We start from the raw sequence: 17,981 nt of genomic DNA on the forward strand, positions 1-17,981 counted from the left end.
CACGTCAGCGGTCCTCATGCCCCAGGCTGGGGGTCAGAACTCGGTCTATTTCTGACAAATAACATGTTCTATCGGCCTCTGTGTGTGGGACAGAGGATCTGAAATGTAGCCTTCCTCCGCGGGAAGAAGTTGTATTCTAGCAGAGGATCCAAACTCCTAGGCTCTCTCCCAGAACTCTGGTGATTCCCGTCCTCCAGAAGTGCTGGAAGAAGAATTCAGCCCAGAAACAGATTCCTAGAGTGTCTATTTTTAAAACAGCCGAACCAAAGCAAAGAATCCCTGAACGGGTAACTGTCCTTCCAGCTAAAACCATAATGAAGATGCCCATTGGTCTGTGCCCTCCATGCGGCACAGATTTGTGCTTTATGTATTTATTACTGCAGGATCAGAGCTAGAACAGTATCTTTTCAAAGGTGTTCAATAGCTACCTATGGATTAGATGAACATCCACTGTCCAACTGCTACCACCTGGCTTTCGTCTCTCACCACGCCCCAGAAACCCCTCTCTGCCACCCAATGCCACCACCAAGCCATCTCCTCCGGACACCTTCCCACGCCCTCCTTCGCCTCCTCTGACCCAAAGACCTACCTCTGTGCCCCTCCCGCAGACCTGGGCCACGCCTTAAGACCTTGACCCTAACTATACTGAACTTCTGCTAAAATGCAAAATCTGTCTTGCCAACTCCCAGTGTCTTGAAGTTTTATTACAGAAGAAAGAAATGTTTTAAGTTGTGAACAATGACTCTCAAATTCTCATCCGTGCTAGCTCACTGGGCTGCTGTGATGGCCATTTCTGGCTCATCTTTAATATATATATATATATATATATATATATATATATATATATATATTCATTTTTTATTGATTTCAGAGAGGAAGGGAGAAGGAAAGGAGAGAGAAATAGAAACATCAATGATGAGAGAGAATCATTGATCGGCTGCCTCCTGCACGCCCCCTTCTGGGAATCGAGCCCATTACCCGGGCATGTGCCCTTGATCGGGATTGAACCTGGGACCCTTCAGTCCACAGGCCGATGCTCTATCCACTGAGCCACACCAGCTAGGGCTGAAACCGGCTTCTTTCTCATGTATTTGTGAATGGCTTCTCCAACATCAGACTAGACGCTACTATGTAAACAAAGCCGAGCTGTAAATACCATTCTGGAAAAAAGCTACCCTGTGTCTCTAAGAATAGATTGTTGATGTTTACATCCTACTCTCGCAGCTTCACAGATCTGGCTTTGTGGGGATATTTGCTTCCAACTACATTTTAATAAGAAAATTAAAATATAACAATTACGCTTTAAGGGAGCATTTGCAGTGTTGTGTTTTTAAATTACATTTTTATTGATTTCAGAGAGGAAGGGAGAGGGAGAGAGAGAGATAGAAACATCAATGATAAGAATCATTGATCGGCTGCCTCCTGTACACCCTCCACTCCTTCTCACCCCCGATGGGGATGGAGCCCACAACCTGGACATGTGCCCTGACTGGGAATCGAATGGTGTCCCCCTGGTTCACAGGTCAACGCTCAATCACTGAGCCGATGGGCGCCCATGGGCGCAGAGGTATTTTTCATTGTTATTCTTTTAAAAGTAATCTTAGGAAAATGAAGCATGCTAGCTTGCACTTACAAGGAGTTCCTTTATATAGATTAGCATCTCATTTAATTCTCACAGCTTATGAGATGAAACCAAGGTGCAGCCTGCTATAAAATAAATAACAGAATGTAATGCACAGCATGGAGACTCGAGTGAATCATATTGTATTGCATATTTGCCAAAACAAAAGTTCTCATCGCAAGAAAAAAAACAAAAAACCTATGTGGTGACTGACTTAACTAAATTCACTGTGGTAATCCTTTTGCAATATATAGAATACTGAATCATTAAGTTGTACGCCTAAAACTAATATAATATTATGTCAATTATATCGCAATAAAAAGTCCCAAAGCTTGGAATCCAGGTAGTCTAGTTCTAGAATCTGGCCTCTTAACCACTATGATATCATCTCTGTTTCAAACACAAGAGAGGCAAAAACCATCTGGAATAAGTCAGCTTCTTCCCCAATGCACATTTTAAATTAAATTCCTAAGCCGCACTCACAGCTCATTTCTCCACGCTAAACCACCTCGATCCGCATGACTTCAAGTCTGACAATTACTCACTCATCAAGGGAAAATTCCGCCAGATAAGATGGGATGACCTTTTAAGAATAACTCTGAATGTCACGAGAAGCTGTAAGCCACAATAGGCCGATGGTGATGGTTCAGACGTAACGGAACACACCCAGCGCTCCTATTCTTCATCCTTTATTTCCTCCCCCACCAAACGCAAACTCGGGTGCAAGAAAAGTTCTAAAGCACTCAAGTCCTCAGTCAATAGCACACGTGAGGCTTTCTCTTTCTCACTCCAGACTGCACAGAGGCCCTCACATGCCAGACCTTTCAAAGATCAGCCCTGCAAAACGAAAATGCCCCGGGCTTCCATCATGACTCACGACGTTAAATGGATCCATTTTCTTTCAAATGAGCCAGAAGCTGCTCACTTTTACCTCCAAGCACGTTATCCATAGAGGGCAGCGGGCCTGATGGCTTAGCTTTCCTGCTGCGGTTTGCATCACCCCTGTAAGGACTTTGTGTGTTGTGTGTTCTCCGAAACGCTGCATGCACATGCTCAGCCACCTTCAGACCCGCTGCGAGGCCCGCTCCCCTCCCTTGAAAGCGTTTGCTTTTGATCTGGCAGCGCCGCTGCCCAGACACACGTGTGCTGCCTACAGACGGCATTACGGTGTCAGCAGGCTCCTTTCCCGCGCTTCACCTGACTCCATCACAACCCCCCTCACCCAGAGGTGTCGGGAGCCAACCTTGCCGGGTGAGCTGTGCCCACTTGAGAGAGGCAGTCAGCACCCGCAGCGTGGGGATGCCTCCCAAGGACCACGCTGTGGCTGGGGGTGTTTCTGAGCCTCCGGCTCCCTAGGCTGAGCCCTGGGCACCACGCAAGAACGCAAGTGCCATGCACGCTGTACAACCAGACAGGGGCTGTGACATGGAGATGCAAACCCAGGAAAGCAGGAGAGTGGGGACAGGAAGGAAACTGAAAGGGCCTGGGAAATCTCACTCTCGCTAATTCCACTCCTGGCAAGTCCCAGTTCCAGGAATATATTCCGACCGAGTTGAAAGAATAAGGCACTTGAACGTTGTTTTCTTTGGGAACGGGGACCAATGGAAGAAGTGTCAAAACAGACCACTCCTGCCCGGCCGGTGGGGCTCAGTGGCTGAGCACTGACCCGGGAACCAAAAGGTGGCTGGTTCGATTCTCGGTTCAGGGCACATTCAGACCAGGTTGCAGGCTCGATCCCCAGAAGGCAGCCGATCGATGATTCTCTCTCATCACTGATTTCCCATCTCTCGCCCTCTCCCTCCCTGTCTCTGAAATCAATAAAAAAAGTATTTTAAAAAAAGGACCACCCCTTTCACTATGTATGTTCTGCATATCTACGGATCACAGAGTACGTGTCTTCCACCGGCCTGATCTGATTTTGGACGGACTTAGACTTTCTCCTTGGAAAAGCTATGAGTGAGGAAGGTGGAGGCAGCAGCAAAACATGGAGAAAATACGAGGAGGGAACAGCATGCAGGCAAGATCGCTGTTTAATAAAATGATTAAATGATCACTGTATAATAAAATTATAACTCACTTCAGACTTATGCAAAGGTTACTTTACCTTTTTGGTAGCTTGAAAGGTCTGGATGGTCTGAAAAAGAAAAAAGCAAAGGAAAAACCATCAGAAACGAAGCACCATGACATAAAGGCTGAATGTCTGTAGTCAGCATTTCACTCCTCTCTGCTTCTAGAAAAATCCTGGGGGCAACAGGGATTCGCTATCTCTAGGTCAAAAGTGATCCTCAGAACCACGGGGACAGGTTTGAAGATCTGCATCTGCAAAGGAACATTTTATTACACATGTTCTGGGTTGTAACAAATGTCAATATTCTATTTCTTCCTATGTGGCACTGCTATCTTCCTGTTGCTTTTTTTTTTTTTTGCTGAGAAATTCATGGATCTGTGACTGGTTCACTCCTCAGAGACAGACACTAGGGATTCATCGCATTCTTTCTGCTTGAGTAACGACTTTATTTTATGTTCCACGTGAGATCCTAAGTGGAGATCATCGACATCGATTGAGAAAGAAAAATGGAGGTTCCCCCACAGTTCCCTCCTGGGAAAACACTGGATCCTTTTGAAGTTTTTATACTAAATGGACGTGACAAGCAGATGTTTGAAACGCCCAAACCACAACTGCAGGTAAGACACGGAGTCCCTTTGATTCGCCGTGTTATCTATCTCCCCCTCTCCCCCAGCGCGTCCCCAGAAAACGTAGGAGAGAGCAGGCAGGCTAGAACCTACCACACTTTCACCCCTCACATGGAGTCTTCCTCCATCTGTGAAATCTTCCCACTCGCAACTTTTAATACCTGTCTGATAAAAGCTGCAGGGTGGTTTTTCACACTCATTTTCTTTCTATAACAGAGGTTGGATTTATTTGTTTGTTTCTATGAGTTTTTATTTGCATAAGCCTGAAGTGAGTTATAATTTTATTATAACACATTTCCACACTCACTGTTGTTTAATATTTACCTATAATGAGGTACCTCAAATACAATTAGAAATGCTGAAAGCTACATTTAATGCATACTTACATAATGAATTAAAAATAGTGGCAGTGGCTACAGAAGTGAATTTCATGACTATTTGGATTACAACACAAAGAGGTCATCCAAACGATTAGTTTTATAAGTACATTTTGGGGGCTTAGTCAACAAATATATTTCATTAATTTTAGTAAAATAAGAACCACACACACTTTTCTCCACTTTCCAAGCTTTATGGATCTTATCTATAAATAGTAAAAGGTTCTGCATTTTCATTACCAACTGTACAAATTATATAAATAAGAGTATAGATGTTAATTATAACATCGGTGAAGATATATTTGCATTTCTGAAAATAGGTTTAAGTTATGTATTTTATTAATAAGACAAGGCCTCCATCAATTAGACCAGAGATTGAAAGTATAAACACAATGATAATTTATAAACTTGCCAATTATCTTCTCCTCTACCATCTGCCAGTTCTCAATTTTTAGAATAACAAAATGTCTCTATTCTGTTTAATGTAAGAGCTATTATTTGAGCTCAAAATTACATGGGAAGATTACTAATCTTTCTTCGATTCATTTCCCACATATTTTGGATTATTCTGCCCCTTCAAAATTACTCGCTATTGTACAATTTCAGTTTGCAAGGTTAAAAGTCACACCTGCTATTTAAAAAAAAACACAAAAAAACCTTGGGGGAAGTTAAAAAAATAATAAAAATCCACTGTATCAGAATGAATTCCAGCAGTGAAACCAATACTCTGCAGCTGCTGTGACATCTTCATTTTACTAGCCAGGAGAGCAGACTGCTCCTTCCCCTCCTGCAGAAATTCTTTAGTTATGCCTTTAAGAACAACACTATATAGTGAATCGATTTTTCTTCCCAACCCACATTTTCTCAGAGTCCTCCTTTAGCATAAAAATTAAATTTAGGTATTCCAAATAAAGGCCAACAGCATTCATAACTAAAGATCAAAGCAAAAACGCTATAACACAGATTTTTATAAAAATAATACTGATAGAAAAGGGTTTTCTCAGCCAAAAGTCTGAGGTTAAAAAAGAGAATCTGAGACCGTGGACAACTGAGAATTTTCTGGAGAAAAATGAGAACACCCCTTCGCCAGGGTGGGACCATATGTTCTCAGGCTGTAGTGGGGCTCCTGTGACACTCTACTTCTGGCTAAAACCTTGAATTTCATGTATGCATTTCACAACGGTGTAGATTCTGTTTGCAACCCCAAAACTATAACATATGCCAACAATGCCCAAATGCCACTCCAAAGTTTAGGAACTTATTCTAAGGAGAATGTATTAAAAAGACCACAGGAAGAAGAAGACTGTTATGAAATGGGGGTTCATCTTGGGTTTTAACACCTCTCTGTCTTCCATCCTCGTCTGTAAAATAAAGAGTTGGATTCAATTATTTCTAAGGTCTTCTCCTGCTATGAAGTTCGACTGTATTTTCCTGTGGAATTTCAGCTCGTAATTATTTTAACACACTGCTAGGCAAGAGCTAAGGAGCCGGGTTCCCCCATCAAAATTCTATATTGAAATATTCCACGTGAACAATCAATAAAAATAGTCCTCCAGTAAGGGAGGTAAGAACTAGTGTCTTAAAATGATTTGAAAGGTAATGCTGGCTCTTTATGTGAATAGCTAGAGGTGTTTTATTTATTTATTTATTTATTTATTTATTTTTAATATATTTTATTGATTTTGTACAGAGAGGGAGAGAGAGTTAGAAACATCGATGAGAGAGAAACATCAACCAGCTGCCTCTTGCACACCCCCTACTGGGGATATGCCCGCAACCAAGGTAGATGCCCTTGACCGGAATCGAACCCGGATCCCTTCAGTCCCCAAGCCGACGCTCTATCCATTGAGCCAAACTGGTCCCGGCTAGAGAGGTGTTTTAAATGGCCAGACCAATGGTTTAATGAAAAAGTGCTGGTGGGAGGAGAGGGCAGAGCTCCCTGTTCACTGAGACGGGCAGGAGGCTGATGAACTGGATGCCAGGAACACACCTGTACCAGCAGGTGTTAAAGGAGGAAGAAGCGCTGTAGGCAGTGGGGCCAGGTCATCAAAGATGCTCGTGGTAAGAAGCGGTCAGGACTCAGCCAGTTCACCAACCCAAAGGGCTTTCCCAGAAGAGCAAGCGTGAGAGTGTTCGCAAGTAAAAAGAGTTGTTTTTAAGATTCCAAAGCCTCTTTCCTGAGTTTCCCAACCACTGTCTAAGAAAGGCAGAATAAAATATTTATTTTAAAAATATATACACATGTAAATTTATGTAAATGCTTTTTATTGACTTTAGAGAGAAAGTGAGTGAGTGAAAGAGAGAAACATCAATGTGTGAGAGAAAGACCAATTGGTTGCCTCATGCATGCCCCCTACCAGGGATTGAGCCCCAAACCTGGGTATGTGCCCTGACCTGGGAATCGAACTGGTGACCTTATGGTGCCCAGTATGACCCTCAACCAGCTGAGCCACACCAGCCAGGGCTCTTCTTATTTATTTATTTATTTATTTATTTATTTAAGATCTTTGATAAACATTTTTTGTTTAATGTTTTCCCATTCTAAAACATGAATTTTAATTTTTAAAGGAGGAGCCAAACTTTAATGAAGAGACCAATTTTGTTTTAATGTTGGTTTTGTTTTCTGATTAAAACACACATTCCTTTTTTTAGTCTGAAAATGCAGAAAAGTATAAAGAAGAAAAAAAAAATCACCCTTACTCTCACTACACAGATCTAACCTCAGTTGGATCTATTTCCTTTCAGTATTTTACCCCGTGTGCCTAAATATACACATTAAAGATGCACAATTAGGGTCACAGTCTCAAGTGCTATCCAGCTGGATAATGAGCTTTTCGCCATGTAATTAAAATCTGAAAACAGGATTTTTATTAGCTGTGTAATGTCCTATTCTTTTACCATTGCTTATATGCACATAACGAGTCACACTCACACATGTCTTTATGTCTCTTGTGCTTATATACATCTGAGTTTCCTATTTATTTAAAAGAGGTCTGTATGAAGGCTAAGGCATCACCATGGTGGCCAGTATTTCTTCCCTAGTTTGTGGCATGTTTTTCGACATGACTTTCTGGACATGCATTTTAAGTTTCGTTAGTAACTCCTAGGACTTCTTTTACAAGCAAAGAGTCGTCCTTAACCCGACGCCAGTCTGCCCCCTTAATTTCGCTTACTGTGCCTTTGAGAGGCGCCAGGTATCATCTTCTGTAAAGCCGTTTTACGGAGAAAAGTAGAACCCGAAAATCCATTTTCATAAAACCCGTGGCATCTGATATTGTGACAATCATGTGCTGATCGTGGAACAAACATTGTGTAGCCAAGAGACTGACTTTCCAAGGTCTGGCCGAGCCCCCAGCCGTCCCAGCGCGGGCTGTGGTGTGGCGCCGTCTAGCAGAGCTGTTCCCTCGAGCTCAGAGATCCTGGGTCAAGTGCGGGCTCTGGCTGGTCCTTCCAAGACTAGGACAGTGGGATAGGACATCTCTCGGTGAGCTGGGCCTCTTGGTTAGCCAGACTTGGGGAAACGGGAGGAATGGGGATAGGGGACCCGCTTTCTGGGGTCCTGCTTCCTAACAAGGGCTGCCCGGGGTTTCCTATCTTGTCAGAAGTCAAATGTTAGCCCGGCCGCACTGAGAATGGGGACGAGGCAGAGTCAGGACCCCACGGAGCCGCCACGGGGCTCCTCATTCAGGTTGTCTACACCCTGGGGTCTGTCTCACCTGTCCTAGTGGATCCACTGATCCAGTTCTCCCCACAGAATCACACCGTTTGGGTAATTTTGGCTTCAGGATGGGCCAGTCCCACGCCAGAGTAGGCAGGACATCCTAATTCCCATTAGAAAATGGATGGGTCGTTTAGAGTGTTCTTCTTGCATCTGTTATTTGAAAACAACTCCGGGAAATGAAAGATCAGATGAGCTTATGAAATGAGCCCGCAATCAAAGATGAAACTTCAGTTCCCCAAGGATGGGCACATGCTAAGTTATAATCTAGAACAAAAATCCTAAAAGGAGCCGAAACCGGTGTGGCTCAGTGGATAGAGCGTCGGCCTGTGGACTAAAAGGTCCCGGGTTCGATTCCGGTCAAGGGCATGGACCTTGGTTGTGGGCACATCCCCAGAAGGGGGTGTGCAAGAGGCAGCTGATCGATGTTTCTCTCTCATCGATGTTTCTAACTCTCTATCCCTCTCTCTTTCTCTCTGTAAAAAAATCAATAAAAAATATATATTTTTTAAGAATCCTAAAAGGAAGTTGCACAAGCCTTTCTGCTCCTTCAGAACCTCCTCTTAACAGAGCAACGGCGGGGCCCCCCAGGGCAGTGGTGTGACAGCAAGACCCCAAATGCCCGCCTTGTACGCAGACCATGTCTCGCAAAGTAAACTCACATTCAGGCCTGAGTCAACCGAGCACAGTTCGCTTTCCCAGAAGCCGGCTCCCACCGCGGTGTTTTGGAGGGAAAAGGCTCTCCTAAGTAGAATCCGAGGGCTCTTTCTTGTCAAAAACGTTCAAAACACGTTTCTGTTCTTCTTCCTGGCCCCGAGTCTGGCTCTTCCATATGGAAAACTTAAATCTTTTCATAAGCTTGGCTCACGTGTGCGGGAGCATCTTTGGCGGAGGGACAGGGATGTGTTCCCGGGTCGTCTTTAAATCACTCCTTTGTCATCTCTTCTCCTCCTGGAAGTTTCACACACACACACACACACACACACACACACACACACTGATGAGCAGTGGGCAGTAAAGCACCCAAACAGGAAGGCGACAGGCGGACAGGGACACGGGGAGAAGGCCAAGAAGCCCGGATGTGCACAATGGACCAGGACACAAATGCTCTTCCTTTTAGATCCCGAGAAAAATGCGACCTAACTACGCTATCTTCAAATCAAGCAAAAAACATGTATAAATAAACTCTCTAGAAACCACGGGGGCAGCTCAGAGTGGAGCTGGCTTCCCGGGGAAACTCACCTGCTAGCCCTTCACTTCCATCTGCTTTAAAGCCCTCGTAAGCATCCAGTGGCTACTGATCAACTCAGAAAACACCCGCTTCCCAACTTAGCTGTTAAATAATTTGCAATATCCCTCTAGAGACGCTAAGAATGCCGCTGAGATGTGATACAAGGCTGCGGTGAAAATGACAATAACGTGCGTTTTGCACGTATTTATAAAGCCCCAAGCCAACCGAACCAAAACTCGTTGGCAAAAGAGAGATACCAGGATTCCAAAGGAGAACGTTCTGTGTGCAGCATACGTGAGTCTGTCCGACCCACTCAGACTCAAAGCCCCCCGAAAGCTGGAACAGATCAAACGTTCATGGAACGAGCAGCGTGAGTTCCAATATAATAAGTGAAAAGACTCCTTTTCTATTCTCAGCACAGCTTGGCCCTAGAAAATAAAATGAAAGAAAACGATGCTGCTTCCCTCCCCAGCTATTTCGAGACACAGGAAAGGAACTGTGTCGGACACAACTGGATGCGCGTGGGGGAGGGGCGCCACTTCCCCTTCGATTATTAATTATTTCTCCTGGAAACGATGAGCGCTCCGAGGTCTGGCAGATGACTGGTTAAAGGGCAGCTCGCCTGCGGCCCCAGGGGGAGGTGAGGGGAGCAGGGCCTGGGAAATGCCTTTTCAAACACATTTTTGTCTCTGCCACTTAGAAGGGGGAGGGGGAAGGGGAGGGGCGGCCCCAAAGGTCAACACGCCACATGGCTCAGGCCCTCAGAGAGGAACCTAAGAGCGCCTTATTTGTTTGTTTATTTGTTTTAAAGAAACCGTTTAAAGCCATTGGAATTCTGCAAAGGACAACTGGTTTATTCAAGATGTTTTTGAAATGCTTGCGAAGCAGCCTGGGTTCAAAGAAAACCTTCTGCCGGCCGGGGGGTGAGGGCTGCGTGGTTCGTTTGACGGTCTTAGAGCAAGCAGCCCTGTGGGCCACGTTTTATTTTTAAATATATTTTATTGATTTTTTTTTTTTTTTTTTTTTTACAGAGAGGAAGGGAGAGGGATAGAGAGCTAGAAACATCGATGAGAGAGAAACATCGATCAGCTGCCTCTTGCACACCCCCGACTGGGGATGTGCCCGCAACCAATGTACATGCCCTTGACCGGAATCGAACCCGGGATCCTTCAGTCAGCAGGCTGATGCTCTATCCACTGAGCCACACCGCTCTTGGCTTGTGTGCCACATTTTAAATGCATTCTCGGTTATAAAGTGCTTGCCCTTAAGCTCGAGCCGCTCCCTACCCTGAACAGAACATCCTAAACAGGCACTCCGGTTAGACTTCTCTTAACAAGAGGCGGATAATCGCTAATGAGTGATCCAAGAAAAGCTCCTGAGAAAGCCAGAAAAATCTTATTAAAACTTAACTAACTTAAGAGCATGGGATGCTGGCCCAGGGTCCACATTTCTCAAGCCAAAATCCCAGGCACTAGAATTCCAAGCTTTGGGAGAAGGAGGTTGGGGGTAAGAGCAGGGGAGAAATGCCTAGAATTTGAAGCTTCATGTAGGGTTTAATTCTGCGTTACAGGGGAACATTATAACAATCAAATAATACGCTTAAATAAACCTCCCCAGGGGTAGCTTTCCAATGGAACGGCTTCAGTTTCTGCTGGCCAACATGGTAGGCCGATGGATGGCGGAGAGCGGATGACCCAGCCCCAGACGCAAAGGCCCCAGAGCAGTTAGGGCCGGCCAGGACCGAAGTAATGATCTGAGTCCAACTGCCAATGAAACAGCAGTGCGGCCGAAACCGGTGTGGCTCAGTGGATAGAGCGTCGGCCTGCGGACTGAAAGGTCCCGGGTTCGATTCCGCTCAAGGGCACGTACCTTGGTTGCGGGCACATCCCCAGTGGGGGGGTATGCGAGAGGCAGCTGGCCGATGTATCTCTCTCATCGACGTTTCTTACTCTCTATCCCTCTCAATTCCTCTCTGTGTAAAAATCAATAAAATATATTAAAAATCAAACAAACAAACAAACAGCAGTGGGATCGAAGCCATGGTCATTGATCAGATTCCTGTTTAAACGCTCAGAGGGCAGGGGGAAGGCGTTACAGGAATCTTACTCACTGGGCTCTGACTTGTTCCTGTGCCGGCTGCACTATTCCTCCCCCTGAGTTCCCCTTCTTCCCAAGACCCACGCCATCCCCGAAAGGACCCTCGATGCCAGGTCTAGGAGTCTGAGGGAACCAGGCAGATTTCTGAGCAGGGACAGGAGTGACATGATGGACACAGTGTTTGAGGAAGGGGAGGTGGGCAGGCCCAAGGGACCGCAGCCGCACAAAGACAATCGATCTGGAGGAATGAAGGCGCTAAGGGTCCCCTGCTTCAGACTGGATGCACCGGGTCGAGCTCCGAAGCAGTCAACTGCTCCCCTTCCCGTAGAAAGCATCCTGCTTGAATCTCAAGCCATTTGGGAACTCTCCGAGTCCAAGGGGGTTAAAGCAAACCGACTGAACTAGCCCAACAGCTCAGTGAAGGAGACGTGTTGTGCTTGCTCCAGGCCCTCTCATTCCTCTTCTTAGCAGGCTATAATTTTTAAAACGTTAGAAACCAAGTTATCTGGGGAGGAGGTGGTAGAAGGGGAGGTAAAGGACAGGATGGGCTAGCCCCCAAATGAACTCCAACGACAGTAATGACAGCTTTCAGACGGACCCAAAGCCGGATGAACCGCCTCCTGCCTGTTTGGCGAACATCTCACTGCGCTGGACCAGTGGGGCCTGATTTTCATGATTCAATCAGAACAGCCTCAAACCAAGCTCTGCAGCAGAAGGGCCTGCGTGGGACTCAGATATTTCCTCCGTTCATCATTCAGTAATCGCTTTCTGAGTGTTCGCTGAATGCCTGGCTCCTTGCTGGGCCCTGGAGCTACGCATTCGTACAAAGAAACTGGCTAAACAAGGGTAGGGAGATAGCAAGGAATTGAAGGCGTTACAAGTACAGAATGACTGCGTTTAGAGTGCTTAGAGGCTGAATAAATACACAAGTAAATGGAAACACAGTATTCAGAACCCGCTGTTCCTAGTGCTCTAGGGAGCAGTCTTCCCTAACTATCGCATATCGATTTCAAAGGTCTGATGGGATGAACCCAAGGGGCACAGTGCCCCGTGAGGCCTCCGCTGGTCCCTCCTCCAGCCAGGCTGCCTCCACTTGCTCCCCCTCTCCTGTCCTCCAGCCTCCTGTTCCCTTAGTTTGGGCAGCTGGCTCCCCAACTTCCCTGATGCTTCCTCTAAGTGCTCCTGTGCCCCCTTTTCCTTTTCGGGGACTCCCCCGAGCCCTCTGCACTTTGATTCTGGTCCTCAGAGAGTGTGGTTATTTTTGCCTTGATCATCTCTTTCCTACTAGACTAGAAGCTGCCCGATGGCAGTGACTAATCTAACTTTGTGAGGTGTTTTTTTTTTGTTTTTTTTTTTTTAAATGTTTATTGATTTTTTACAGAGAGGTAGGGAGAGAGATAGAGAGCTAGAAACGTCCATGAGAGAGAAACATCGACCAGCTGCCTCTTGCACACCCCCTACTGGGGATGTGCCTGCAACCAATGTACATGCCTTTGACCGGAATCGAACCTGGGACCCCCCAGTCCCTGGACCGATGCTCTATCCATTGAGCCAAACCAGTTTTGGCTAACTTTGTGAGGTTTTTAAAAAAAACACACATTTAAGCTTCATAAATTAAAAAAAAAAATTTTTCCCTGAGATTTTTTTTTTTTTTTTTTTTTTTTTTTTTGTGTGTGTGTGTGTGTGTGTGTGTGTGTGTGTAATCACTCATTCAACAAATATTTGGTTCCAGATATGCCCCCAGGCAATCGGCTGTATTTCAAACTCCCAAACACCGAGCGGCTGGTTATCTGGTTTGTATATTTAAAAAAAGAGCCTGGCCAACGTGGCTCAGTGGCTGAGCGAGGACCTATGAACCCGAGGTCACAGGCAGATTCCCGGTCATGGCACATGCCTCAGTTGCAGGCTCCATCTCAGTGGGGGCCAGTCAGGAGGCAGCCAGTGATGATTCTCTCTCATCACTGATGTTTCTCTCTCTCTCTCTCTCTCTCTCCTTCTCCCTTCCTCTCTGAAATCAATAAAAATATATATTTTTTAAAAGATACAATTTTGTAGAGTCAATTTTGCTGAAAAGAACACAGAATAGTACAGCAGTCAAAATTCTATGAATATTAAGTTCTAGAAATTCTTTGAAATGACACTTAACAATCCACCTAAGTTTGAGAAGAAGATGCCACGGATAATTGCCTTTTTTCCTGGAATCAGAGCTGCAGCTGATCCATAACAATGACGTGTATGTTTGCCAAATAGTTTACATTTTTGGAACTTCAGTTTTAACCACAACGAAAAAAAGGAACATTTGAATCCTTTCTTTTTTGTTCTTCCCTCTAAGTACCTGCTGAGCAATAATATGGAAAGGGGGTAAAAAGAACATATTACTTCACGGCAAAATGTTACATCAATTAATTTTATAAAATAAGAAGCGCATTGTTTCTTGATATGGATGGTGAAAATACAAGATGACCGAAGCTCATGGTCTGAAACGCACTGCAGGCTGCGCAAAGCATTCCACGGGGCACGGCACACTCTCAAATCTGCTCGTTTGGAACATAAAAAGTCTCCGAAAGAAGTGCTGCTAATAAAACAGGCCTTCGCTCGATCTGCCTGCCAAACTCACTTACTTTGGCAAGTGAGCTTGGAACATTTAAAATTTTACAAACATTATCCTGTTTTAAAAAGTTAATTTGGACTACTTTACGGAAAGTAAAAATAAACCCTGGTCGCAGTGAAATCAAGATTTAATCTGACCAGACCTCTAAAATTAACCATCTAATCAGATTATATAATTAGTAAAAGGTATTGGGGCCCTGAGTCGGGGCTGGAGAGGCCCACGGATCCCCAATAGCCCCCTTTCCCTCTCTGGAAGCCAGATCTGCGACCTTTTCCTGGAGGCTGATGGGGAGGACTGTGTGATTGATAAATAAGCATGAAAAGCCACAATTAGCTACATCGGGATTCGGGAATGGCTTGGTTTCCAAAACAAGGCTAACAGAATTAGCACAGGCAGTCAAAAACACCGCCAACGGAAAAGAGAAGCCAAGGAAAGAAACAGAGAGGAGAAAGGAACGACTGTTTGGTTGTAGGCACGGTGCTCTGTGCAAAATGGCCCCAGTTATCCGTCTTTAGAGAGAGAGACGCTAACGCTGAGAGCCGAAATACCTACCCAAGGCCACAAAGCTAGCAAATGGCAGAAGCAGGGTTCCAACGCACCTGCCATGGTCCTAGACAGGTTACAGCGAATATCAATAAACAAAGACCAATGGTTTTTTAGCTATTAGTGACCTTTCAGTGCAGAGAGAGGAAAAGAGAGGGAAATAAACTTATAAAACTCTATGTGTATTAATAGAAGAACCGGCGAGGCCCCTGACAAAGCACTGATATTTACCTCCAGTGCCCTTGGGAACAAAGCAGCTACTCCGTCAATATTTGCTGATCAAGGAGGGCAGCTTGCCCATGGACGGCTCACGCCCTGTCCGGGTGGCTCACCCTGTCCACGTGACTGCCCCGGCTGCGAAGATGGGGAGCAGGGACTGCAGTTTTTAACCTGTCCGCAGCGCTTCCCACTTAGCAAGTGCTCACTAAATACTTGCTAAATGAGTGAGTAACTAACTTGGATTTCTCCGCTCAGGGCTCCAACATCTTAGAAAAGCCCCTGCACTGAGTCTGGTGAGGTGGGCAAATCGGAGACTCTGGGGTCTGTGTCCATGTCCAGGTTCATGCTACACTGCCGATGGAGTGTTCACAGTAATTCTGGGTTCAAATGCCCTAGGCAACTGCAATCACACAGTCACCAGGGCTCAGGAACGGGAAAGGGTGGCTCGCTGAGGGCCGGGGGTAGAAGGTAAGACACTTTGGAAAATGTTGCTCAACGCTGTAACTACCCCTGGACATGACAATACAACATATACAAAAGAACAAGGCTCCCGGCGGGTGTTTCCATCTCTTTTGACATAAGACAAGAATCCTTACTTCTAGAGCACATGTGTCAAACACAAGGCCCGCGGGCCAAATCCAGCCCACCAGGCCTTGCAATGCGGCCCGCACCGCGCTGTCATCACTGCACTCCGCTGTCAGTTTATGACATTGTCAGTTTATGACTGTTCAGTAAACCATTCGGCCCGCGATTTAGGCTGGATTTTACATTTTGGCCCCTTCTCTGATTGAGTTCGACACCCCTATTCTAGAGAGTCCCCGTCACAGAGAGTAACTAAGGGAAAACAGAAAGAAAACCTCTGGAAAGAGTCAGAAATTGGAAAATTAATAAAGAGCCCAAGGAGAAAGGAAATAGAGGTTACAGAAAATTACACGGTCACAATATATGGGGGGGGGGGGGGGAGGGGAGGGTGGGGACAAGGTTTGTTTAACCTTTAAGGGGCTGAGCTAATGCTGGGGGCGCTGGGCCCCTCGGTGCCAAGCCTTCTTAGCTAGCCATGGCTGTAACTCCTCCAGGATGCCGCGGGGAACACTCAAACTGACCATCTGTCTGCGAAATCGCCTTCAGGGAAATAAAAACGCAGCTGGCGGGTGCCCAAAACCATCACAGGTTGCCTGCCACGGCCCGCGCGTCTGTGGCATTGCCAAGGATCCTTTACGAAGTCCTCTGGCACCGCTGAGCTCATTTCTCCGCGACACCAAATTAAAAGGTAAGTGCCGTTTGGATTAGAAATTTTGTATGCTATTTTTGGATGCAGAGCTCCTCGGTAATTGTCATAAAACCACTGCCCCTTCCATTTAATATGGCTATAAGAAGATCCCCGATGAATACTTGGCTTCAGCCGGCACACATGGAACGTGACGGGCTCCTGCGAGACATTTTCCAGATCTCGGCAGGACAAAGCACAGGCCCGGAGCCCGGGGGCTCTGAGACAGCCCGACTGTTCAACCCGTCGCTCGTGGCCAGCCGGGTGACCCTTCGCCCGCCATCCATTCTCCTTCCTTTGCTTCAGCATGCCTTTATTCTTGCTCATTTCCCCCCAATCCCATGCTCTGCCTCCTCCAGTCCTTTCCAGTCCTCGTCACTCAATTCTCTCTTTTCAATCAGACTTTCCCTGACCTCATTGCCAGGGATCCTTCACACCTCTGAACTCCTAGGGGTCTCTAACTGTTTCTGGGGCAAAAAAACCTTCCTGTTATTCGTATGTTATGTTGTTATTCTCCAGGCACTCTCATGACCAGCGGGATGCGGGGCCTGTAACTCTCTCCAGCATGAAATCATTTCTAAACCCTGGTTCCAGTCACCATCATCTCTCACCCGAATCACTGCACCAGCCTTCCCTGGTCTTCCTCTTTCCAATGGTCCTGGCCCCATCCAGCCTGCTCTCTACCATGCAGAGACCATGGGCCTCTCTAACATGCACATCTGACGGGATTTCTTTTGGCTTAAACATCTGTGATGTCACAGGCATTAAGACGGCTGTCATTTTTAACACACACACACACACACACACACACACACACAGAACAAGTGTGAGCGAGGATGCGCACTGCTGGTGGGCATGGAAAGTGCCACAGCAGCTGTGGAGATGGTTTGCTGGCTCCCCAAAAAGTGAGACAGAACGACCACATGATCCGGCCATGATCCGGTCACTGTACTTCTGGGTGTAGACCCAAAAGCAGTGAAAGCAAGAATGCGAACAGCTATTGTTTACCCCTGTTCAAAGCTGCGTGAGTCACCACAGCCAAAGGCGAGGCAACCCAACTGCCCGCTGACAGCTGACTGGCCAGAGGCACCGCGCTCCGGCCATGCCCACAGCGGGGTGTTGTCCGGCCTCAGAGGGGAGGGACTGCTCTGAGGCTGGGATGAACCTTGAATGAACCTTGCTAAGTGGAATCAGCCATTCACAAAAGAACACGAGTGCTCTATGATTCCAATTCTACGAGGTCCCTGGAGTAGCCAGATTCTCCTGGTGACAGATAGGAGAATGGTGGTTGGCAGGAGCTGCGGGTGAGGCTAACGGGGAGTGGCTGGATTTGATGGTTATGGACTTGCAGTTTGGGAAGACAAAGAATGTTCTGGAGATGGACGGTGGTGATGACAACATGGCCATCTGGATGTACTTAATGCTACTGGACTGTACACTTAAAAATGATCGCTCTCGTTATGTATATATTTGTCCACAATAAAAAAAAATAACAAACAAAAAACATGCGCACACAATGCCTCCCACGGGCATAGGATCAAGGCTAGCGATCTCCTGACCGTGACTGACAGCGCTCGTAGGACTTGGTCCCCAGGGTCCCTCT

At 46.2% G+C, this 17,981-nt stretch overlaps 1 protein-coding gene across 3 annotated transcripts in view; it reads right to left on the minus strand.

Moving 5' to 3' along the window:
• The window catches only part of DISP1 (dispatched RND transporter family member 1), a 104,255-nt gene that overhangs the window by 14,979 nt on the left and 71,295 nt on the right, over positions 1-17,981 (minus strand). For all 3 annotated transcript variants that reach the window (XM_084868844.1, XM_084868843.1, XM_084868845.1), the window contains exon 3: positions 3,726-3,755. In XM_084868844.1, coding sequence (XP_084724970.1) covers positions 3,726-3,755 — 30 coding nt within the window. The remainder of the gene's footprint in view (positions 1-3,725; positions 3,756-17,981) is intronic.

Source organism: Pipistrellus hanaki (genome assembly GCF_964339955.1).
Source record: "Pipistrellus hanaki genome assembly, chromosome: 20".
In the NCBI taxonomy this organism is placed as follows: Eukaryota; Metazoa; Chordata; class Mammalia; order Chiroptera; family Vespertilionidae; genus Pipistrellus; species Pipistrellus hanaki.